This window comes from Podarcis raffonei, chromosome 8 (assembly GCF_027172205.1).
Source record: "Podarcis raffonei isolate rPodRaf1 chromosome 8, rPodRaf1.pri, whole genome shotgun sequence".
NCBI lineage: Eukaryota > Metazoa > Chordata > Lepidosauria > Squamata > Lacertidae > Podarcis > Podarcis raffonei.
Window position 1 is genome coordinate 67,103,427 of NC_070609.1, and position 21,306 is coordinate 67,124,732.

General features: G+C 42.8%; 1 protein-coding gene across 2 annotated transcripts; it reads right to left on the bottom strand.

Moving 5' to 3' along the window:
* Positions 1–9,384: 9,384 nt before the first annotated feature.
* On the bottom strand, positions 9,385–21,059 carry LOC128419631 (arylacetamide deacetylase-like 4). Of its 2 annotated transcripts, XM_053400543.1 has the most exons (4): positions 19,992–21,059; positions 18,665–18,881; positions 16,565–16,628; positions 9,385–10,365 (listed from the first exon to the last, which is right to left on the bottom strand). In XM_053400543.1, exons 1-4 carry the CDS (start codon positions 20,166–20,168, stop codon positions 9,591–9,593), a joined length of 1,233 nt encoding a protein of 410 aa, XP_053256518.1. In that variant the 5' UTR covers positions 20,169–21,059; the 3' UTR covers positions 9,385–9,590. The 2 variants fall into 2 exon arrangements, 1 of the variants encoding a protein (XP_053256518.1); XR_008331887.1 differs by lacking the exons at positions 16,565–16,628; positions 18,665–18,881; positions 19,992–21,059 and adding an exon at positions 13,901–14,631 and having other exon boundaries at positions 10,263–10,365.
* Positions 21,060–21,306: the final 247 nt, after the last annotated feature.

Here is a 21,306-nt window from a genome sequence, read left to right on the forward strand (position 1 = left end):
CCAGAGACAAAGAAGTTCAGAGAGTTAAAATCGAGATGTGGAAATATGGAAATATCAACGAGAGGCAGGTCTGAGATTTGGACATGCTGAAGGTTCAGACTATAGGAAGCCGTAAAATTAAAAATTACAGTTCGGAAGATAATTCAACCTCTTGTTTTATTTTAGTTTTTTATTTATATTGGATTAAGATTTGATATGTTAATTGGATGTCTTTTATTGGAAAATTAATAAAAGATCTAACAAAAAAAACCAAAATTTCTTTTGACCCAAAGTGCTCAGCAAAAAAATAATAATTAAAATTTACACTGAGTTTTTAAGTATTCTGCCCACATTTCCCAATCTTCTTTAAAATCAGTCTTTCTGATCTCTGATTTTGCACATCAAACTTGCCAATTCAACATATTCTATCAATTTCAGCTGTCCTTTTATTTTTTGGTAGGTACTACCTCATATCACCATTTCTGTGCATCTGATTTTCATTCTGCCATTGTTGCATAAGGAAATAGATTTAACTGGGTTTGGGGGATTATCTGCTCCAGTTATCCCTAGTATAAAAGTTTCCTGCCAACAAAATCTATCCAAATCACCAGTCATTTGAAAACTAGGAAGTTAAATAAAACATTAACATCAGGGAGCACCTTTCATGTGGTTAATGAGTATATTTTGCAAAATTACAAAGAACATGCCTTTTTTATCTTTCTTTTTTTAAATAAAAAAACCCCTTCTTTCTCAAATTCCTCCTTTCTTTCCTATGCACTTTTGCGTGTACACTCTGTAAGTATAACCTATGTCTGTGCTCCACTGTCATCATTGACCTTATTCAGGTCTCTACTCTCCACCAGGTATTGAATAACCGCTCTACGGTACAATTGGTTCATGTCTTGGCAAGAGTCAGGACATGTTTAAGGTGTCTAATGGAACCATATTAAAATTTGAACCGATGATGTTTGAGATAATATATGAGATAGAGTACTCTTATTTTCTTGCATTGAATGTATGGAGATAAATTAGCACATGTGGGTGTGGTGGGTGAGTGTGGGATTTAGTCAGGTATAAACGAGGGGGTGGCCGGGGTTGGGAAGGGGGCTGGGTTGGTAAACAGAGCAATCAGGAACAGCAACCTATTATATACATGTTTGTGAATCTCTTTGAGGTTCTATGAAATCAAATGGTATATGAATTTTATGAAATGAATGAGTCAGTATCATGTTGACATGAAGTATATCTGAGCATGGACGCAGCCAGGATTTATGTTGGGGTGACAGGACACCCACCTCCCATCGTCCTCTGTCTGGCTCTGTCTAGCAGATTCCAAATGATATGTCTCAACAACAGTTGTCTTAAAATACTTTCTTTTGACCCAAAGTGCTCAGCAAATTTTTTTTTAAAAAAAATACTTACACTGAGTTTTCAAGTATTCTGCACACAATTTCTGTCTTCTTTAAAATCGGTCTTTCTGATCTGTGGTTTTGCATGTCAAACTTGCCAATTCTACATATTCTAACAATTTCAGTTACCAGTGTGGTGTAGTGGTTAAGAGCAGTAGACTCTTAATCTGGTGAACCAGGTTCGATTCCCTGCTCCTCCACATGCAGCTGCTGGGTGACCTTGGGCTAGTCACACTTCTTTGAAGTCTCTCAGCCCCACTCACCTCACAGAGTGTTTGTTGTGGGGGAGGAAGGGAAAGGAGAATGTTAGCCGCTTTGAGACTCCTTCGGGTAGTGATAAAGCTGGATATCAAATCCAAACTCTTCTTCTTCTTCTTCTTCTGCCCTGTTATATTTTGGTAGGTACTACCTCATATCACCATTTCTGTGCATATGATATTCATGCTGCCATTGTAGCATAAAGAAATAGATTTATCTGGTTTGGGGGGGGGGATATCTGCTCCTGTTATCCCTAGTAAAAAAGCAAGAGTCAGGACTCAGCCAGATTGATAAAATGGGTGGTGGGTTTGAACCCCAGGTTGGGTGGACTTGATGTCCCATGTGATTGCTTCCAACTCTACAATTCTATGAATCCATGATTCCCTACAGACCCCTTAAGGTGCTAAGATGGGCAGAGAGAACCCTCTTGGGAGTTTCATTACCCTCAAAAGCTCAGGGGGCTTGCGGAGGGCATCCTCTGTAGTAACCCCTAAGGTATCCCTGCAGAAGTCCATCTAACACCTTCAATAGAAAACCTTCAGGTAATGTTGAAGGTGCACCTGTTTACCTGGGCTTTATTGAACCCCACTTTATTCCTGTGATTGTCAGTTGCTTCAAATGTGACCAATCATGATGTATGAGACAGAGTACTCTTATTTTCTTACATTGAATTGCTTGATGATGATGATGATGATGAATATATTTTTACTCCACCCATCTTATTGGATATCTCGAGCCACCCTTGGTGACTTCCAACATATAAATGAAAACATAACAAAACATTAAACATTAAAAACTTCCCTGTACAGGGCTGCCTTCAGATGACTTCTAAAGGCTGTAGAGTTACTTGCCTTGACATCTGATGGAAGGGTGTTCCACAGGGCAGGCGAAGCTACCAAGAAGACCCCCTGTATGGTTCCCTGTAACTTTACTTCTCACAGTTAGGGAACCACCAGAAGGTCCTCAGAGCTGGAGCTCCGTGCTCTGGCTGAAGAACTGGGAGAAGATGCACCTTCTCAACATCAGCATCAAGGCCTTTTAGGGCTTTACAGGTCAGCACCAACACTTTGAATTGTGCTCAGAAATTCAAGGTTTATTGGCAACTGCGTAACAAATATTTTCATGAAGCTTGGTAAATAATTTTATAGAAATAATTGATTTATTCAATTCATTTGCCACTTGGCAACAATATTGCATCTTGGGGTTAGCTTTCCAGGTAGCAGGTGTCATTTAGATAAAATGATTTAATTGTAGGTGAATGCTTGTCAGCGAATGGATAGGAATTTGACAAATAGAGATTTATGATTCAGTTGTTTACAGAAACAATTTGCTGTTCCTGGTTCCTAATGTGACTGCAGCTTTATGCTCTAATTTGTGAAGTGGAATTACGCCAAATTTATTAATTAGTGTCTTTAGGATTAGTATGTTGATCATTTGGTTGAAAGTGTCAGCAAGGCATTGGTTATATCATCCTTCAACAAAATCACATTCTAATATTCTTATTATGAATTATGGGATTTACTTCTACAAAGTGTCCATAGGATGAGCGTGTGGAAAGTGCTGGCATTGGCTCTATCATCCTTCAATAAAATCACAATTTAATATGCTTATAGTATTACAATATGCAACTAATATGTTGCTCCCTTCAAAGAAAGAAGGAATTGTTTCTTACAAACACCAGATTACTCAAGGTTCTAAAGTCAGGATGTCAATATGAAAGTAGGCTTTGATGTAGTCAATTCAGGTGTTATGTGGTGTACAAATTCTCTTTATTATGGTCCTTTGTTCAGCATACTTTTTTTTTCTGTTAAGTACAAATTGCTGCCAACACTCCAAAATGAAAAGTAGCTCCTTCTGCCTTGGGATTGTTACAAATTGAAATTGCATGTAAGTGAAGGCAAGACCAATGTGTGCTTTCATTGTGCAGATGCTAAGCTGAGGCCATTGGTAGAGACTTGCAGGCATCATTTTCTTATGTAGCAATGCTGCATAAGAAGAAAAATAGATTTGATGGGAGGCTTTAATATCTACTTTGAAATTCTATCTAATGGCAAATAATGAATGACACATGGGCACGGAAGAAGGAAGATGGACACCAGCAGGGATATTGGGGTGTGGGTGGGGAATCATTGCCACGCTTCCATATGATTGACAGGATGCAGTCATATCAGTGGATTAAATATGGGTGATACCACATTTTTCCAGTCAGTGTTTAGTGGATTATTGTATCCCATGTAAACTTGTGGAAACCATGGTGAAGAACACTGACAGGTTGCAAAGGGAAGAGGGGTATTTGGAAGCCTAAAAACCCATACCCCGTGTCAGGGACTGGACTCCACTCCTTCTCCTGTAGCTTGCAGAGAAGACGAAGCCAGTCTTGAATTACAGCGAGGCTTTGAGGAAGAGACAGGTAAACAGCAGAGTTATGAGGTGTTAGGAGAAGGAGGAGGGAAGGCAGAGCAGCTAGCTGACATGTCACTGGACAGCATAACTGACTCCCCTTCTCCCAAAATGCGATGTTCGTTAAGAGTGCAAGAACAAGGGGCACAGAGGCAGTTGACCATGGGTGGACACCGTAGAGGCAGGTGGTGTTGCTAGAAGGGAAGGGGGTCATGGCGGAGCAAGTCGATCTGGCACCTGGTGTGGTTTGCGTGCCTTGCGGGGCCAGTTGGGGCAGGATGCTCCATGGGGCCACTAAGGAGTCTGCCTGTCTCCTCCCACTCAGCCGCCCTACAGCTGAGGGGGAGGCGTTGGGTGGACCATTTGGGGCAGCGCAGAGCCTGCGGGTGCCCAAGCCACCGTGTCACTCCCAAGAGACTTCAGGTTACAGACTCCCACTTCAGGTTACAGACTCCGCTAACCCAGAAATAGTGCTTCAGGTTAAGAACTTTGCTTCAGGATGAGAACAGAAATCGTGCTCCGGCGGCGCGGCAGCAGCAGGAGGCCCCATAAGCTAAAGCGGTGCTTCAGGTTAAGAACAGTTTCAGGTTAAGAACGGACCTCCAGAACAAATTAAGTTCTTAACCCGAGGTACCACTGTATCTTAAAATGCAACCAAAACACAAGAGTTTCTATATTTCATTGATGATTAGATCATTACAGTTCACCATATTATCCTTGAGAAACATTCTTCTGAGTTTTGGGGCAGCAACCGCAAATCTTCCATGTTGTTTGTTAGAAACATATCAAAGCCAGATCATGTTTCTAATTGATAGGAGTTAATCTTCTATAGGAGTGGTTTTCAACCAGTGTACCATGGCACCCTGGGGTGCCTTGACTGATGGTCAGGGGTGCCATGGGCAACACTGGCCTCTGTCCCTCTTTCCTTCCCTCCCTCCTCTGATGGCCTCTCACGTCTCTGCCTCCCAAAGGCTTGCACAGCTGTTTATTGCAGCAGACCTGGCTACAAGCTCCCCAGGCGAATGGTGACTCTAGGAGGCAACTCTCTTTGGAGTGGTGGGGGCAGCTCAGAGACCAGGGACAGCAGCAGCAGCTGCCCGGAGGACTCCCAAGGAGAGGGGAGAGGAGAGGAGGCTGAGGGAAGTGTTTCAAAAAGGGTGAGAGGCTGCCAGCTTTGCAAGGAAGGAGTGGAATAACTGGGCTCCTGAGCCCCACAGGGGTGCCACAGAAAGAATGTAGTTGGTTAAGGGAGCCGTGGACTCAAAAAGGTTGAAACCTCTGCTATGTTGGAGTTTAATCCACGTTTCCTTTCTGACCTCTAGTGGCTACAGCAAAGAAAAGCAAGGTAGAAGGCGAATGAAGAAATGTTCCTCACTGAGCTCTAGCAACCTGACTGGAATTTCCCTTACATATGGAATTGGGGTACCAGGAGATGCTGGGAAATGCAAATGGGTCATTCACATATTGCAAACAGGATGTCAGCAACCATTTCCCCCCTACCACCAATTTAGTAAATTGTCTGTGGAAAGGGCAATCTCAGATTAAACAGGGAGAATATGGAAGCTAGCATTCTGGTGCCAGTGACATTGTGTGGATGCTTCTTGCCCCCCCCCCAAATCACTTTACAAAACAAAGGGCTTGTAGTAAAACTGGTAGTAATGACCATCAGTTTGGATGGCTTAAAGGGGGCTTTAGGCAAGTTTGTAGGGAGTGGGGTTATCAATGGCTACTCGTTATGGTGGAGATTAGATAGACAGATAGATAGATGATAGATAGTATCTAGAAGATGCAAAGAGCACCCGTGTCGAAGCAATGATTCTTCAACAATAACTTTGTTGGACTGGTCAAGTTGTTTGGAAGTCTGATTATTGTCTTCCAAAGCAACTACTCTACAGTGGTACCTTGGGTTAAGTACTTAATTCATTCTGGAGGTCTGTTCTTAACCTGAAACTGTTCTTAACCTGAAGCACCACTTTTGCTAATGGGGCCTCCTGCTGCCACCGCACCACCGGAGCACAATTTCTGTTCTTATCCTGAAGCAAAGTTCTTAACCGGAAGCACTATTTCTGGGTTAGCAGAGTCTGTAACCTGAAGTGTATGTAACCTGAAGCGTATGTAACTTGAGGTACCACTGTATTCCCAACGTAAGAATGGAAAGCAAAATGCTTTAAAGACACTCACATATCCAATCTAAAAATATATAGTATAAACACTGACAACTGGGAATCACTGGCCTGCAAGGGCTCCAGTTGGAGAATAGTCTCTACCAAAGGCATCATGGACTTTGAAGAAGCATGAACTCAGGACAAAAGGGAGAAACGTGCTAAGAGGAAGGCACATTTGGCAAACCCTCGTTGTGATCAGCTCCCACCCAAAAACCTATGTCCCCACTGTGGAAGGATGTGCGGATCCAGAATTGGCCTCCACAGTCACTTATAGACACACTGCTAAGACAATATTCATGGAAGACAATCTTACTCAGTTACGAGTGATCACCAAAGAATATATAGTATCCCTAGGATCAAAAGCAACATCCTCTGAATACCGGTGTCTAAGGAGTGGTAGAGGGAGAAAGCTTTGCACTTATGACCTGCGGGTTTACTACTGCAGGAAACAGGGAATTGGTCTTGATAAGCCAGGAGGGGGCAGACTTTTTCAATTCACGGGCTGCATGAGCAACCCTTCCAGAGATAGGACAAAGGTCAAAAGTGGTTGGCGCAACAAATGTCGTTCTGGCAATAAAAGGGTACTGTTTCAATATACACACACAACCCACACAGCTTTCTCCACCCAGTCAAGCAGGGCTGCTGAAGGGGGTGGCTGAATTCTTCTTGCTCCTGGGAGAAACCTTTTATCTGATCCACCAGGGCTGCTTTTATGTTCTTAACTTAACGTGTTATTCTAAGTTACTCAGCAGGCTGCTTCAAAGCTCGGGTTACACCCATAAGACCTAGAAAGGTGAATCAAAACTCTCATGTCCTTAGAGTCGCTTCAGAAACGTTCTGAGCGGCATAAGAACATAATCCTGGATAGCTCAGTTGGGGATGATAATGCTAAGGTTGCAAGTTTGATCCCCATATGGAACAGCTGCATACTCCTGCATTGCAGGGGGTTGGACTAGATGATTCTCAGGGTCCCTTAAGTATCACATGTCTGAAATAGTACAGGAGAATAAAGCCATCTTGACTCTTAATGACACTAAATAACTCCTCTGCAGAAGGAAATATCTTGGAAAAAGCTCTCCCCATAGTTCTTTTCACTTACAAATCGATTGTGCATGAGTTTGCTTTCTTTCTCCTCCCTCCAATGCCTTTTTCCATCTTTGCAATGGCTTTGGAGATCAGGGGTGGTGAACCTTCTCGGGAATATTTTAAGGGCCACATGGCTGCCAATTTGCTACAGACCAAGATTTGAGGATTTTAACTATTTGATAAATAGTTATGGTCGAATGCATAGGGTTGCCATGTTTTGAAGAGCAAAACAGAGGATGCTGTGACGGCCATTAAAAGCAAATAAAGGCAACTTGTATCAAATTTTACCCCTGAAAAAGAGGATGTGTCCTGGAAAAAGAGGACACATGACAACAGCAACGCTACCAGTGCTGAATATCCCCTCTGTGGGCAAAGAAGCTTGTAGCAATGCAGCTCCACATATCCTCATAAGAAACAGATTAATTGGCTTCATTCCAGTCTGGCTTCAGGCCTAGCAATGGCACTGGAACTGCCTTGGTGTCCCTGGCATTTGTTGTAAGAAAGATATAGGGAGTGTGATCCTCCTTGTTCTGATTGATTTCACAGCACATTTGATACTGTTCACCAGTGTGGTTTTTCTAGAAAAAGAGGTGCTGGAATATCTCCCTTGTTCTCTTATAATGGAAATGGGGCCTACCTGAGAGGTGCTGGACCTGAGTTCTAGTGAGTTGCAGCTAAAAAAAAGTCCTGCTGTTGACCATGGTATGTTTTTGGAGCATATTAAGGAGGTGTGGGTTGGGTCACTGTGTGTCAATGGTTCCACTCCTACCACCAAAGCCATTTTTTGAAACTACTTATGGGAGGACACTCCCTGGTGGCTTAGGAACTGGAATTTCCGCTCCGTGTTATATGAACATCTCTATTAAGCTGGTGGGAGTTGTTATCAGGAGAGATGCTGTGAAGTATCATCTACATGTGGGTGATACCCATCTTTATCACTCTGTTGCATCTAAATTAAGAAAGACAGTCAAGGTGTTTGGCTGCGCCTTGGAGGTGCAGATGGTTAGGTCAAGCCCTAAATTCCACAAAGTAGGGAGATGCACTGTACTTTATAGGATGGTTCTGGTTCTGGACAGGGTATGAGAAGACAACTCTTCCCTCTCCCATCCAACCCTGGTTACTTAGTACTTTGGATGAAGATCTGTTGATGGTGCCATGTATCCCTGCAGTAAAACATGGTGGGACTTGAGCATGTGCTTGGAGCACTCACATGCCAGTTCTTTGGAATTCTCTTCCTTAAAAGTTAATTGGGCCCCAACATTGTTACATTTTTGATGCCATAGAGTCCTCTGAGCTGCACTACCATTGAATACAGCCCATGAATTGATAAAAAGCTTATAGAATCATACATCTGTAGTGCTGGAAGGGACGCATTGTATCATCTAGGTCAACCACCAGCAATGCAGGAATCACACCTAAAATTCCCTAACAGGTTGCCATTAAACTTCTGATGAAAAACTTCCAATGAAGGCAGTCCCACTACCTTCTGAGCTAATCCATTCCAATGCTGATCAACTCTAACCCTCAGCAAGTTATTCCTAATGTATAGTCTGAATCTCCTTACTTATCATTTGAATCCCTTGATTCAAGTCCTACCCTCTGAAGTAGCAGAAAACAAGCTTGCTCCATCTCCCATGTGACAGCCCTTTATATATTTGAAGATGGCTACTATATCACCTCACTGTTCTCTTCTCCAAGCTAAACATATACAATTGCATCAATGATTCCTTATAAGGCTTGGTTTCCAGACCCTTGATCAGCCTGACCTACATCCTCTGCACAGATTCCAGCTTATCAATATCCTACTTAATTTGTGGCACCCAGAACTGGACACAGTCCTACTGGTCAGGTCTGGTTTAGATAAAATGGAGTGAAACTGTTACTTCTCTTGATCTGGACCCTATAATTCTGTTGCTTCGGCCTAGAATAGCATTAGGAGTGCAGATCTCCAGCCAACCAGTGTGTAGTAAAATGAAAATGGAAGGGGAAATGTCCAAAAAAATTATATATTAGTGAAAACAATATAGAAATGTATTATATTAGAGCAAATGGGTTCTAATCATGTGTATATTAGTCAAAACACCATGCAAAGTAAAAGTGTTTATTAGGAAAAATTCACACAAAAGTGCTGGTGAATTTTCATGAGCAATTCCCTGCTGTCCCCAAGAACCACATATAACTACAGAATTGTGGAGAGCTGATTTATGACTGGGAAAGTGACAAAATGTCAGAAGCTAAAGTTGGCAGGTTCTCCCTTCCTTATGAATGATCCACAAATTCAAGAGATTTCCTCTCATAGGTTTTTGACAAAGTCGATAATCCTGTCCATTAATTCAATTGCAGCGGGGACTGTGAAGACACCTGCGTCAAAGAGGTTTAGCACCCCATGAAACCCGTTCTCAACATGGAACCAGCTGACTTTCACCCCATTGTCCTCCAGACGTTTCTTGTACAACAGTGTGTCATCTCGTAATACGTCGTACTCACAGCTCACAGTCAGGGTTTCAGGAAGCTTCTGGATGACAGAGTCCTCAGCAAAAAGGCAAGAAAAATCGTCTTCTAATGTCTCTGATAATTGCCTATAGACTTCAGGTTCATAAGGAGCAAGTGGGACTTGTTTGTAGCCTCTCCCCTTAAATCTCTTAGGAATGTTGTCTGGACTCACCCACTTCCCATATTTCAGCCTCATTGAATCTGGCACATGAGAGCCCTTCAGGAGCTGCCCTGCCAAAGAAGTGTCTTTTCCAATATACATCATTCCATAGTAAGCAATGCTTTCCCGGAACATGGGGGGCATTGAGCCATTCTGCTGATAGGAAGGCAGGTTGAGGTCCATAGCCTGGGAAGTCCCATAGATGAGCACTTGAGCCCGCAGTTTTGGAAGGTCTGATCTCTCCACCAGTTTCTGGGCAACAACAGTAGCATAATTGCCCCCAGCACTGTCCCCACCAACAATGATCTTGGAAGGATCCACCCCATGGGAAGCTGCATTTTGAATTAGGTGTATGGTAGCAGCAAGACAGTCCTTGTACTGAGCGGGAGGAAGATGCTCAGGAGACAGGCGGTAGCTGCAGAATAAAACAGAAGCAAAGAGGTAAGCTTCCAGAACCTTTTCGAAACACATTTGTGATCACATAAGAAGACCAGAAGGGCTTGCTAGATCAGGCTCATGGCCATCTAGTACAGAATTCTGTTCTCACCAGGTCCAAGCAGCTTCCTATGAGGCACCTGCAAGCAGGGCCCAAACACAAGGCCCTCTTCCTGTGGCTTCAAGCAACTGGTCTTCAGCAGCATTCCTGCAAGTATCCATGAATAGCCCTCCAAATTCTTGCTCAGGCATTACTATATACAGTGGTACCTCAGGTTAAGTACTTAATTCGCTCCGGAGGTCCGTTCTTAACCTGAAACTGTTCTTAACCTGAAGCACCACTTTAGCTAATGGGGCCTCCTGCTGCTGCTGTGCCACCGGAGCACGATTTCTGTTCTCATTCTGAAGCAAAGTTCTTAACCCGAGGTACTATTTCTGGGTTAGCGGAGTCTGTAACCTGAAGCGTATGTAACCCGAGGTACCACTGTGCAACCCAACTGGGATGTACCCCCAGGGCTATTTTTCTAGAAAAAGAAGTCCAGAAATATGGTCCAGAAATCTCCATGAATCATGAACACCTCCCTCATTCTCTTAGAATGGCAATGGTGCCCACCTGAGAGGTGCCAGAACCCACCTGAGTGGTGCTGGAACTGAGTTCCTGTGAGTTCCCCCTGAAAAAAGCCCTGTGTACACCCCATCTGCAGATGGTTAACCTTTGAACTCATGCAGAATCCTCTTCAAGAGGGACTACCTCAGGTCAGGGACAAATTCCAGGCAGGTAAGATCAAGGGATGAGGGCACAAGACAGGGTGCGTGATGTGGAAGTTAGACACTAACTAGATTCCCATTTGCAGGGTATGTGGAAGGCAGCCCTGAGTGCTTTGACCCTTTTATTAGTTCTCTTTTTCCTTCTATAAAAACTACACAAGACACACTCTTTTAACAATTAAATAACATATACCTTTTACTTCCAGACCCTCCAAATGTTCCTATTTTCCAGGGACATCCCTGATTTAGAGAAGCTTTCCCGGTTTCCACCTGGGACACGAGTTAATGGTGGTTGCTCCCCACTGCCCTCACATATATGAGGCAAAAAACCTGGCGATGTCCCCAGTGTGGTCTGGGGAGCTCACTGCATCCTGCTGTGCCACTTTAGCCTATGTCTGCCAACTTGAAAGGCAGAAAGGGTGCGACCCGGGAGTGTGTCCCTGCCATGGCTGAGCCTCCATTTTGGGCATGATTTATGGTTGGTTCCTCCTCAATTTGGAGTATCGATTAGAGGCAATTTGGAATATTGATTAGAGGCACTCCTGGACCGACATATGATAATGGGCTGCAATCAATCAGTTGCCGAAAGAATGGAGCTTGGCTCTTTGAAGGTATCTGAATGCTTTTTTCCTGAAGCTTGAAAACCCACACAACAGCCAAGAAAGGAAGCGGGAGGACAAGGTGCTTTGTGCTTTCATATGGTTTCTAAATTGTCTTCTTTTTCTCATCCCCTGTAAAATGAAAGAGACGTGCGTAGCCTTGGCTCTGTTATTCTGTCTGTCACCTTGGAAAAGAGGGGGGAGGCTTTTGATTTATGCTTAACAGGAATTTAACATGGTTGTTTTTTTATGCCCTCCCACCTCAACCGAGGTTGAATGGACTTTATTTAAAATTATATATGGATTGGACCAGGAGTGTGAGGGAGCAGTGTGGTCCTCGCTGCGAGATCACATTCACCCGGTGTTATACCAGCTGCACTGGCTCCCGGTGGAGTATAGGATCAGGTTTAAGGTGCTGGTTTTAACCTTCAAAGCCCTATATGGCCTAGGACCCTCATACCTACAGGACCACCTCTCCTGGTATGTCCCACAGAGGAACTTACGGTCTTCAAGCAAAAACATCTTGAAGGTCCCAGGCCACAGAGAGGTTAGGCTGGCCTCAACCAGAGCCAGGGCTTTTTTGGCTGTAGCTCCGATCTGGTGGAACGCTCTGTCACAAGAGACTAGGGCCCTGCGGGACTTGACATCTTTCCGCAGGGCCTGCAAGACAGAGCTGTTCCACCAGGCCTTTGTCAAGGGCACAGCCTGACTCCCTCCTTTGGCAATCCTCACAGAACTTCTAGCCCAATGGTTGCCATTAATTTGATTGGAATTAATTTTATAATGAAAAGATTTTGGAAAGTTTTATCATTTTACTGTTGTTAGCCGCTCTGAGCCTGGCTTCAGCTGGGGAGGGCGGGATATAAATAAAATTTATTATTATTATTATTATTGTTTGCCGAGGAAGAACTCCAGAGCGGAATGTTAATGGCAGATTAACATTGTTTAAGATTAAGATTGTTTATGTACTCTGTGAGTTATTTAGGCTGCAGCCAGTATGCTAGTTGGTGAACAGTGAAAGGAATGGAATGTGACCTCGTACCACCTTGATAAGCTGGCAAAGAACAGAACAAAGGAAGATAGTAATTAATTCTCCCTGCTCACCAGGTCTGTAACAACAATGTAAATGAAGAACTACACACGTAAAATGGATTATATATTTATAAGATGTAACGGAGGCACTGTTTGTAAGGAGGAAAAACCAGTCAGCTGCAAAAATGGACTAACGTCTAGTGAAGGATGACAACTGAACATTAAACAAGAGAAGATGCAGCTACGGGGAGGAATTATCGACACGTGTTTGCAACAGGAGTGAGAAACCTGATTTTTAAGAAATTGTATTAAATTTAAGGAATTTGGTCTGATTTGTAATAATTTGGAAAATTAATTTAAAAATATTTTTTTTTAAATATAGCAGCTGTTCTGGTTTCTGATTTGATCTCGTAATGTGCTGCTTTCCCTTAGGACATCCATACTTTCATTGGATAAATGTTGGAGGGTTTGGAGTTACCCAACTCCTGAGCTATCTGAAGGCAATCCTGTATAGGAAAGGTTTTTTTAATATTTTATTATATTTTGTATATGTTGGAAGCTGCCCAGAGTGGCTGGGGCAACCCAGTAAGATGTGTGGAATATATATATAAAAAAATCATCAGTGTGAAGAAGAAGAAGAGTTTGGATTTGATATCCCGCTTTATCACTACCCGAAGGAGTCTCAAAGCGGCTAACATTCTCCTTTTCCTTCCTCCCCCACAACAAACACTCTGTGAGGTGAATGGGGCTGAGAGACTTCAAAGAAGTGTGACGAGCCCAAGGTGACCCAGCAGCTGCATGTGGAGGAGCGGAGACGCGAACCCGGTTCACCAGATTACTAGTCTACCACTCTTAACCACTACACCACACTGGCTCTCAGTGTGAGAGGATGTCCCTATTTTCATCAGATAAATGTTGGAGGGTATGTACTTAGTGCACTTGCAGTTGCAGCTAAAATATACAATGCAGGTGAATTTTTCTTAAATTCATTTTAGAGCTTCTCCTGGAGCTGGAATGGGGTTAGTTTAACCTCTGGTTAACTGAATTACTGTGTCCCAAAATGACGCACACCTAAAAAGTATGTCACATAGAATAAACTGTTACAGATTAACTAACCCCGAGGCAGACAGCAGAACAACAGTTCAGCTGCTCTCACGCAAAAGACTGTTAATAGCTGTCACTGCCGTACCAACTGCCATAACTGTCATAACTGCTACAGGGTGTATGATGTCAGAATTCTACAGCTCTTGCAATTAACCCTTTACATATATATGAATTTGGGATGCTAGCATCCCAGAAAAGAAGGGTGTGGCCTGGGTAGGGGAGGAAGAGTGGCATTTGTGAGTCCTGAGGGCAAGAGGCACAGCTGGCTGAGTGTGTGTGACATTTGAACCCTGGTTCTGAAGGGTCCACCCCCTGCTTCACACAGGTGTGTGAATCCTGCCCTTCCAATGCTGATGGATCACCAAAAGCTGATTGACACAGTAAAAGGTCATAAAATGCCACTAACAATAATTTAAAAAACCAAAACCCAAGAGAGCACAGATAAAACAATGCTCTGGAGGCAGGCGGTAGCTGGTGAATAAAACAGAAGCAGAGTTTTAAGCTTCCAGGAACTTTTCCAAACACATCCATGAGCACATAGGATTCCAAGAAGAGCCTGCTGGATCAGTTATAGCAGATACAATGCAGGTGAAAGTCAGCTGGATCATGCCCTTAAAAAATTGACTTTTCCAGCTAGCAAAAGAGCCAGGGAAGCAGAACCCTTCAGGATTGGATCCAGGTGGTGCAATAGCATTTGCCACTTGCAACTTTCCCTCCTGCTTCTGTTTAGATGCAGGGGCATGACCTCTCATTTACCTGTTCCTTCCTGACTCTAAGTTTAATGAGAGATTTAGTTGCCATACGTCCAGAATTTCCCAGGCACATCCAAAATACAGCAATGTCCAGGCACAAATCAGAAACAATGTCAGGGGAAATCCGGACATATGGCAGTCCATGTCAGCAGTGCCGTTTCTGCCATTTCCCCATAAAAATAGCTCAACAACTTTTCTGTCTGGATTTTCCCTGTTTGAAATATGGCAACTCTATAAAAGACCTAACTGAACATTATTAGCCCCATCTCTGAATTGATTGTAGGCTGGATCTGGGTTGGGTGGTCTCCAAGTTGAGGCTGATCTGGAGGCCCTGGTTAGCGGTGCTGTGCAAGGCCTTATGCCCAGCTCATAGTCTCCCCACAGAAGTGAGTATATTCATGTCTTAGGTGCACGAAGCTCTGATTTGCAATCACAGAACAGAATGTTGATTGCTTCTGGCTTCCTCTTCCAGTCTGCTTCAATGGAGGCAGCTCCCACAACAGCGGGAGATCGTTGGTGAAGAAGCAAACAAGGATGATTGAGAGTAATTATCCTTGCAAATTCCCCCCCAGGGACAGGGGGGAATGGGCTTCACTTGCAGTTTGTCTCGGTACCTGGCTCTCGCTCCAGCATGGAAAGCGGGAGGCAGGGAGGCGCTGAGTGCAAAAGCACTTCACCTGCCAATAACCCTCCTATGCCGCCATTAAGAAGCAGAGGCTCTTCTGTTAATTAGAGTTTAATTTCGACTAATGTACAAACACGTGCTAGAAGAGATGATATTATACACTGCAGAATTGAAGCAGCTGCAAGTTCATTAAGGTTTGAACTTGAAAGAAGACTTCATTCGGTGTAAACTTGAAAGAAGATTTCATTTGGTGTAAAAGACGGTGGGGGGAGGGGAGCCTACAGCTTCCTTATATAAAGTTTTATTCTATACATTTATGATTTGGCAGTTCTCCTTTGAAATGCTAGTTCAAATTATGGATGTACAGATGAAGACGGTGAAAACTGGATAGCAGCTATGGAATATAACATCAAATGGAACTGTGTGTGTAAAACAAAACAAAAAAGGGGGAAATGGAGGGAAGTTCTATTTTGCAAAAGGTTTGTGATGGAAACTTAGAGCTGACTCTTCCCTATTCTTTATTAGACTGATCTGAATAATGCTAAAAGGACTTGGAATTTAATTAAATTGGAAGTGAAATTGCTTAACTTTGCCTTAACAGAGGGATGAGAGGAATCTGTGAGCTTGCCAAGGAGTTGATAAAGTTCAATACTGAGTTATTTGAAGTTCAACAGCTTACTCTCCTTCCAAGGACGAGAGAAAAATGGCGAAAACTGGATATTTATTGGGACAGTGTGATGTTTGCAACTGCTGCTAAAGTTGCAAAACAATGAAGCACAGGATGAAGCAATGGAGAACTTCTGAAACAACAATGGGACACTAGCTCTGCCCAAGGCATGATGGAGAACAGCAACAACTGGCAAAAGATAGACATAATATTTTGCAAGGACAGGAAGAAACATTACAGACAGAATAATTGCAACACACAGGAAGAACAAATATAGTGTTTGAATGCTACACCTGTAGTTTATAAATAATTTAATGTGTCAATACAAATGGAAGTCGTTAATTCTAGCACACAGGAGGGTACCTAAATTGTATAATTTGGCATCTGAATGATTGGTATTACTAATTGCATTATAATTTGGCATTGTTATAATAGGGTATTATTGGATTATTGTAACTGAAAACTAATAAAAATTAATATCGGAATGTTGACAGCTTTCACGGGGAGCCTTTTTCGCCTGCAAAGAATATGGCAAGGGATGCCATCAAAATACAGCAACATGCTGGGTGCAATGCGCGCACGCACACACACACATTTTCCATTTGAAAGGATACGTGGTTGCATTTACTTACCCAACAGACACAACCACTGAATCAGTCTCCTTGGCAATTTTGCTGCAGACATCTTGGTAGCAGTCTAGCAAGATGAGAGGGAAATTATCTGCTGCCTCCAGTCTTGCGTGTAAAAGCACATTTTTGAACAGCAGTCTTCCGATATATAATGTATTTGTACATGCAATTTTTACTAAAATAAACCTTTTTATTCACATGAGCACATCACACAGCTCAAGTACTGCACTGTAAGAATCAGTCTCCTTGGTGATTTTGCTGCAGACATCTTGGTAGGACACTCAAAAGTTGGAAGGGAAATTCTAAATATGAAGCTCTTTCGCATTGTAAGCTTCAGAGACTGGTTCTGGGTTCACAAATTGATTTGCAAAAGGCAAATTAAATAGGTTCACCTATAAAAGCAAACTCAATCCAATTACACACAGATAAATCCTAGCCTTAAGAGATATGGGGCACCCAGCCAGTGGTTTGCAAGCTTTCATTTAATTCACATGTTATCATTGATATGCATAGATGCAAACTTAGGTCCATTTTCAGAAATGGGGGGGGACTTGTTATCATAACCCCCCAAATGCCCACCTCAAAAAACATTTCTCCAGTCAGCATAGTCAATGGTCCAGGATCATGGCTCTTGCATTTCAGGAAGCAAGCTCTGCGAGGGGCACAGTTGTCTCCCACCACCACCACAATATCAATGTCTCTAATAATGGCATGCTCTCCTAAGTCCCCACTTCATTCTAGCCTTCCTTCCTCCTGAAGTTACTACTTTATAGGTAAAAAAAGTAAAGGAACCCTGGACACTTAAGTCCAGTCAAAGGTGACTATGGGGTGTGGCGCTCATCTCGCTTCAGGCTGAGGGAGATGGTGTTTGTCCACGGACAGCTTTACGGGTCATGTCACCAGCATGACTAAAACCACTTCTGGTGCAATGGGATTACTAGGTTACTACTTTATAAACTGTTGCAACGCAATGTCACTGTGATCTGTAGCCAAGAGTATCAGTATTAATTGCTAACTTGTGAAAGTGCATTTGGTCTTGCAAATGAAAGCTGGTGCAAGTGCAGTTTGTTGATTTGTTGACTTATTTAGCACATGTGGGTGGGGTGGCTGTGGGGTGAGGTGAGGGATAGGGTCCTTTCTGGGTAGTAAATGAGGGGGTGGCCAGGGGAGGGAGGGTGGCTGGGCTGGTAAACAGAGTGATCAGGAGCAGCAATTATTATATGCTGTATTGGCCCAAATATAAGCCGCACTTTTTTTCCAGATTCCGACTGTGAAAACTTAAAGTGTGGCTTAAATTGAAGACCTTACGAAAAATCCTTAATAGAGATGTGGGGTCTGGGAAGCCATGATAACAAGAGCCTCCATTTGATTGTTTCTTCCTGTTGACCTAAGGTAAAGGGACCCCTGACCATTAGGTCCAGTCGTGACTGACTCTGGGGTTGCGGCGCTCATCTCGCTTTATTGGCCAAGGGAGCCAGCATACAGCTTCCGGGTCATGTGGCCAGCATGACTAAGCCGCTTCTGGCGAAACAGAGCAGCACACAGAAACACCGTTTACCTTCACCTATTTATCTACTTGCACTTTGACGTACTTTTGAACTGCTAGGTTGGCAGGAGCAGGGACCGAGCAACAGGAGCTCACCCTGTTGCGGGAATTCGAACCGCCAACCTTCTGATTGGCACGCCCTAGGCACTGTGGTTTAACCGACAGCGCCACCCACGGATATATGCATATAAATAAAAATAATCCAAAGCACACGTGTGCCCCTTGTCCCTTCAGGAACTACCACCAACATTCTTGTATCTCAGCCCAGTAAACCTCTCTTACATTGATATCTTAAGCACTTCTACCCAGAAAGGAAATTCCAGCTAAACATTAGGAACACCTTTCTGATAGTACAAGTTTTTCAACAGGGAACGGACTCCCTTGGAAGGTGGCAGGGCTTCTTCATCTGTGATTCCTTCATTGCAGGGTGTTGGTCTACATGACCCCTTGGGATCCCTCCCAACTCTCCTATTCCACGATTCTACATGGGCTTACTTGAGTTCAATGGCGCTTGCCTCTAGATAAGTGTTCACGGGCTGACAGCCTTAATTTCTTACCGATGCTTCCAATCATCCCAGCTCCTCCATGAAAGAACATAAATCCTTTCCTTGGGCCAGCAGATGGTGCTTTGGGCTGATAAACCCTCACAGGAACCCCGTCAAAATGCAGATCTTTGGCAGAGAGGCTGGGATCCACTCTTGGATTCCAGAAAATCTGGAGGAAGCGGATAAAGGCAACCTGTCTGCAGATACCCAGCAGTTCAAGACACTTCCCCTGTTGGGCAAAGGAACAGTCTCATGAAAATAGTGCCCACATTTGCATCCTATTGACAGGGGGTGGTATCCAAATAAGTCCTATTTAAAGTAGACCCATGGAAATGAATGAGTGCATGTTAGCCATGTCCATTAATTTCAATTGGTCTGCTTAGAATGGGACTATCATTAGAGGCAGCCCTGGGTCACAATAAGTGATCCAATGGTTTGGCTTGATGTCGAAACCCAAAAGCTTTCCTAAATCATGGTTTGTTTGGCCACCCCAACCCAAACACCAGCCAAGGTGCAGAGTCAAAAGAAGCTTTGGAGAAACAATTCACAATCTGCTTGCTTGCCTATGAGACCATATGTGTTTTCCTGAAGAAACCATGATGTAAACAAACCATATTATTAGTGTGAATAATATATTTCTCTCTATGTGTGTCCCTCTACAGGTTGAAAATAAAGCCCTTGTTAAATCTGATAATATCTTCATCCATCATCATCATCAAGTAAACTCATTGATTTTCCTCATTTCATGCTCTATTATGCAGTACGTATATGAATTACTGAAATATATAAACTATTATTATTAAATAAATAAATTTGTATACCAGCCTTCATACAAAGATCAAAGGGTGGTTTGCAGAATAAAAATACTAGATAAAAACACAAAATACATAAAAAAAAGAAGTGCAAAGCAAACCAATAACACCTTTAAAAGATATAGAAGTGGTATATATAAAATATATAGAAGCCAAAAACATCCCTCCCTCAAACACATTTAAAAGGACTTAGAAATGTTTTTGCCTGACACCTAAAGATGTATTAAAGATTGCTAATTAGAATAAGAATAATTACATTTCTTAATCACCTTAATCACATAAGAACCTCTTGCTTCACCTGTTGCTCATCCAGCCCCCAACTTACCATAATGGCAAGTTTTGAAATGTTAAAATGACTGTAAAACTATTGAAATGTATATAACTGAAAATCATAAAGAAAAAAATAAAGGTGCTTCTTCTTCTTGTCACCACCAGCATCATCATCATCATTTCTTAATCACCTTTCACATAAGATCATAAGAATAACATGCTGCATCACATAATGGCTCAACAAGTCCCCAACTTACCACAATGACCACCATAATGACACTCCAGTGAATGACCCGAAGCTTTAATGGACTGTCAAATCCAGATGGGATTTTACTCCTGGAAAGATCATAATAAATTGCAAAGGAGAGAAGCAACAGGAAAAGAATTCCTATAACTCCAATTACCCCAAGCAGGAGGCCCAGAAGAAGCCCCATTTCACCGTTCCAAAGAGTACAAGGGAAACATTGAGTCTACACTGGATGAATTTGTACTGTGTGGCTCCACCAGAGGTGTCTACGCTACTAAATAGGCTGTAGACCGGTTAATTAAGTAATTCCCAATTAGCACACATACTCCCATGCAGATATTTCATCCATCGGAACATCAACAGCAATTTCAAGGCTCTTGGAAATGGTGCCATGTGTAATGTTCTACTCAGGAATGTCACGTCCGGCCACTGATCAATCCAGTTCCATAGTATCTGTCCCAGAGCTCTTCGGCTTTACATACTGGGTGTTTATTGCCTGAAGTTCACAACATCTCCAGCCAGCTTAAGCTTGTAGTCAGGAATGGTGGGAGTCCTTGTCCAAGGTGGCAGAGGACTTGTGTGCACTGCCTGGCCCAAGATTTCCAAGGCTTCAGACACGAGTCTCATTCCTATCCAGAGATCTCAGGGATGGAACTTAAGCCCTTGCATATTCAAAGCATAGGCTCTTCTTCTGAGGTACGGGCCTCATAGCTAAATGCAAGTCCGTGTTGAGATGAAGTTTTCATTAAAATGTTTTCAGTAAAGATTTTCTTGGGTTACAAAAGCAAATACATCACGTCCGTTTTCTGATCATAATGTCCTTTTTACAGATCTCTTATATTCAATGTGAGCCTTAATCTTGTATACAGTATAAGGTTGGGGGAGAAGAGAAGTGTGGGGGAAAAGGAGGGGAAGAGGGAGTAGCAAACCTTCATTCTTCTACATACTGTATGTGTAATGTTTTTGTATCCGTGTCATTTCATCGTTTCATATATTAGTTTTCCTTTTTATCGTTTTTATTTGATTTTTCAAATATACATTTACAACAAAACCAAATACATTTCATTTCTTTTATTAGTTTTCATTGACATTGAGAGAGGTTGGGTGAGGCATTCACAAAGTAAAGGAAGGATTGAACTCTGATTAATAAGAATACACACAGAGGCTTGAACCAGCAAGACTCTGGGAAGGGTGTGTATAATAATCTCTGTCTCCCTCCACCCCTCGGCCCAGGTCGTTTTATTCACAAAAGAACTTTTTACAGAGTGTTCGTAAGAACCAATCAGATTTCTTCTGAGCATTTCAACACACCCCACGTGGGGACA